Raw genomic sequence first — 5,000 nt, 5'->3', positions numbered from 1 at the left:
ACCTCCCCTCGCTGTGAACACACCATAACTACACCACAATAAGCCCACCTCCCCTCGCTGTGAACACACCATAACTACACCACAATAAGCCCACCTCCCCCCACCTCCCTCGCTGAACACACCATAACTACACCACAATAAGCCCACCTCCCCTCGGTGAGAACACACCATAGCTACACCACAATAAACCCACCTCCCCTCGCTGTGAACACACCATAACTACACCACAATAAGCCCACCTCCCCTCGGTGAGAACACACCATAGCTACACCACTATAAGCCCACCTCCCCTCGCTGTGAACACACCATAGCTACACCACAATAAACCCACCTCACCTCGCTGTGAACACACCATAACTACACCACAATAAGCCCACCTCCCCTCGCTGTGAACACACCATAACTACACCACAATAAGCCCACCTCCCCTCGCTGTGAACACACCATAACTACACCACAATAAGCCCACCTCCCCTTGCTGTGAACACACCATAGCTACACCACAATAAGCCCACCTCCCCTCGCTGTGAACACACCATAGCTACACCACAATAAACCCACCTCCCCTCGCTGTGAACACACCATAACTATACCACAATAAGCCCACCTCCCCTCGGTGTGAACACACCATAACTACACCACAATAAACCCACCTCCCCTCGGTGTGAACACACCATAACTACACCACAATAAACCCACCTCCCCTCGGTGTGAACACACCATAGCTACACCACAATAAACCCACCTCCCCTCGCTGTGAACACACCATAACTACACCACAATAAGCCCACCTCCCCTCGGTGAGAACACACCATAGCTACACCACAATAAACCCACCTCCCCTCGCTGTGAACACACCATAGCTACACCACAATAAACCCACCTCACCTCGCTGTGAACACACCATAACTACACCACAATAAGCCCACCTCCCCTCGCTGTGAACACACCATAACTACACCACAATAAGCCCACCTCCCCTCGCTGTGAACACACCATAACTACACCACAATAAGCCCACCTCCCTTGCTGTGAACACACCATAGCTACACCACAATACGCCCACCTCCCCTCGCTGAACACACCATAGCTACACCACAATAAGCCCACCTCCCCTCGCTGTGAACACACCATAGCTACACCACAATACGCCCACCTCCCCTCGCTGTGAACACACCATAGCTACACCACAATAAGCCCACCTCCCCTCGCTGTGAACACACCATAGCTACACCACAATAAACCCACCTCACCTCGCTGTGAACACACCATAACTATACCACAATAAACCCACCTCACCTCGCTGTGAACACACCATAACTATACCACAATAAACCCACCTCACCTCGCTGTGAACACACCATAGCTACACCACAATAAACCCACCTCACCTCGCCAGAACACACCATAGCTACACCACAATAAACCCACCTCCCCTCGCTGTGAACACACCATAGCTACACCACAATAAACCCACCTCACCTCGCTGTGAACACACCATAACTATACCACAATAAGCCCACCTCCCCTCGCTGAATACACCATAGCTACACCACAATAAACCCACCTCCCTCGCTGAACACACCATAACTATACCACAATAAGCCCACCTCCCCTCGGTGTGAACACACCATAACTACACCACAATAAGCCCACCTCCCCTCGCTGTGAACACACCATAACTACACCACAATAAACCCACCTCCCCTCGGTGTGAACACACCATAACTACACCACAATAAACCCACCTCCCCTCGGTGTGAACACACCATAACTACACCACAATAAGCCCACCTCCCCTCGGTGTGAACACACCATAACTACACCACAATAAACCCACCTCCCCTCGGTGTGAACACACCATAACTACACCACAATAAACCCACCTCCCCTCGGTGTGAACACACCATAACTACACCACAATAAACCCACCTCCCCTCGGTGAGAACACACCATAACTACACCACTATAAACCCACCTCCCCTCGGCCGGCTCCTCCTTGCCGTCCTCCTCCTCCTCCTCCTCCGTCTTGGCGATGCCGTCTGGTGCAGGTTTCGGGCGCGGCAGCAGCATGTCCTCCGTCAGGCCGAAGCAGTCTTCCTCCACCAGCAGCGCCGAGGCCGAGGGCAGCAGCCAGTACCGCCGGTACAGCCGGTCTCGACCCAGCGGCTGCAGGCAGGTGCAGGCTGCCGCCTTCTGGATCCTCTCCTGCAGCTCTGCCACCTGGGGACCCAACGATCACATCACTGAAGCTCTGCAGCCAATCACTGCTCTAGTCTGCATTGTTAGAGTGCATGTCGGAGAACGTTAGTATTTTAGCTGCATTATTTACATGCAGAAGTAGTTACACTGCATTAAGATAATATTATTAATAGTGGGTTTGATGTTTGATGTTGAGGTCTGGGAACTCCCCATTGGTCAGGTCTCAATCTGAGGGGCGGGATCAACGGTTGTCTTTCAAATTCCCTCTGCACCAATAGGATAGCTCTCCAACCAATCAGAGCAACGAACAAGGTAGCGGAGCTAGCTGGTAGATTAAACTTTAAACATCTTCCCTTTTTTAAGAATGACTTCAGAGTTGTTCTTTGTTCTTTTCTCAAAGAAAAGCTGAACTCCAAGTCTTCCAGAAGACCTCTGTTCACCAGCAGCAGCCATAAGCCCCGCCCACCAGCTCTATACACCATGTGACACCGCTATGATCGGGCCGGGCCCTTGATCAAGCATTTGTGGGTTTTTGAATCATGACTGTATTAGCCTAATTGAGTGGAGAGTAAGCTATAAGCCTCTCCATGTCCTCCTGTAGCTCTGGGTGTCCTGTACTGACCTGAGTGGGAGGTAAACTCGGCTACACCATGTCCCCCCCTCCCTTTGCAGCACTGTTGTCGGCCGGTGTGTCAGCATGCAGACCGTGGAGAAGGACAGGATTAATCAGGTCACGTGTGTCAAACTTGAGGCCCGCGGGGCAAATCTGGCCCCTTGCAAATTTTGATCCGGCCCACATATCAATTTATGTTCACAACAGATTTTGGCCCAACTACAGTACAGGCCAAAATTTAGGACACACCTTCTCATTCAATGCGTTTCCTTTTTATTTTCATAACTATTTACATTGTAGATTCTCACTGAAGGCATCAAAACTATGAATGAACACATATGGAATTATGTACTTAACAAAAAAAGTAACTGAAAACATGTCTTATATTTTAGATTCTTCAAAGTAGCCACCCTTTGCTTTTTTTGATAACTCTGCAAACCCTTGGTGTTCTCTCAATGAGCTTCATGAGGTAGTCACCTGAAATGGTTTTACCTTCACAGGTGTGCTTTGTCAGGGTTCATTAGTGGAATTATTTCCCTTATTAATAAAAAAGCAAAGGGTGGCTACTTTGAAGAATCTAAAATATAAGACATGTTTTCAGTTATTTCACACTTTTTTGTTAAGTACATAATTCCATATGTGTTCATTCATAGTTTTGATGCCTTCAGTGAGAATCTACAATGTAAATAGTCATGAAAATAAAAAGGAAACTCATTGAATGAGAAGGTGGGTCCAAACTTTTGGCCTGTACTGTAGATGTGAGCCAAACCAAAAAGACGGGAAACTGTTTTACAGACTGCAGGTGTGCGACACACAAAGCAGAATTTGGCAGATTTGCCGACTTTATGTGATGTCACAGTTGCGCATGCGCACATCGCAATGTAGACGATGAAACTAAATATGGTGCAGTAGTAATGTTTATCATACCAAAAATCAGGATTGTTGGGTCTAGACCTGTCAGGATACTGTAATAGTACTACACCAGAGGTAACTCCTGTCAGGATACTTTAATAGTACTACACCAGAGGTGACTCCTGTCAGGATACTGTAATAGTACTACACCAGAGGTAACTCCTGTCAGGATACTGTAATAGTACTACACCAGAGGTGACTCCTGTCAGGATACTGTAATAGTACTACACTAGAGATGACTCCTGTCAGGATACTGTAATAGTACTACACTAGAGATGACTCCTGTCAGGATACTGTAATAGTACTACACCAGAGATAACTCCTGTCAGGATACTGTAATAGTACTACACTAGAGATGACTCCTGTCAGGATACTGTAATAGTACTACACCAGAGATAACTCCTGTCAGGATACTGTAATAGTACTACACCAGAGATAACTCCTGTCAGGATACTGTAATAGTACTACACTAGAGATGACTCCTGTCAGGATACTGTAATAGTACTACACCAGAGATAACTCCTGTCAGGATACTGTAATAGTACTACACCAGAGATAACTCCTGTCAGGATACTTTAATAGTACTACACCAGAGATGACTCCTGTCAGGATACTGTAATAGTACTACACCAGAGATAACTCCTGTCAGGATACTGTAATAGTACTACACCAGAGATAACTCCTGTCAGGATACTGTAATAGTACTACACCAGAGATAACTCCTGTCAGGATACTGTAATAGTACTACACTAGAGATGACTCCTGTCAGGATACTGTAATAGTACTACACCAGAGATAACTCCTGTCAGGATACTGTAATAGTACTACACCAGAGATAACTCCTGTCAGGATACTGTAATAGTACTACACCAGAGATAACTCCTGTCAGGATACTGTAATAGTACTACACCAGAGATAACTCCTGTCAGGATACTGTAATAGTACTACACCAGAGATAACTCCTGTCAGGATACTGTAATAGTACTACACCAGAGATAACTCCTGTCAGGATACTGTAATAGTACTACACCAGAGATAACTCCTGTCAGGATACTGTAATAGTACTACACCAGAGATAACTCCTGTCAGGATACTGTAATAGTACTACACCAGAGATAACTCCTGTCAGGATACTGTAATAGTACTACACCAGAGATGACTCCTGTCAGGATACTGTAATAGTACTACACCAGAGATAACTCCTGTCAGGATACTGTAATAGTACTACACCAGAGATAACTCCTGTCAGGATACTGTAATAGTACTACACCAG

At 46.7% G+C, this 5,000-nt stretch overlaps 1 protein-coding gene across 1 annotated transcript in view; it reads right to left on the bottom strand.

Moving 5' to 3' along the window:
* Positions 1–5,000, bottom strand: part of baz1a (bromodomain adjacent to zinc finger domain, 1A) — a 43,524-nt gene that overhangs the window by 10,152 nt on the left and 28,372 nt on the right. Inside the window, exon 17 of the mRNA XM_028565676.1 lies at positions 1,979–2,223. Coding sequence (XP_028421477.1) covers positions 1,979–2,223 — 245 coding nt within the window. The remainder of the gene's footprint in view (positions 1–1,978; positions 2,224–5,000) is intronic.

The sequence above is a fragment of the Perca flavescens genome, chromosome 20 (assembly GCF_004354835.1).
Source record: "Perca flavescens isolate YP-PL-M2 chromosome 20, PFLA_1.0, whole genome shotgun sequence".
NCBI classification, from domain to species: domain Eukaryota; kingdom Metazoa; phylum Chordata; class Actinopteri; order Perciformes; family Percidae; genus Perca; species Perca flavescens.
Note: the sequence above shows the minus strand (reverse complement) of the source record. Positions and strands in the feature narration are given on the sequence as shown.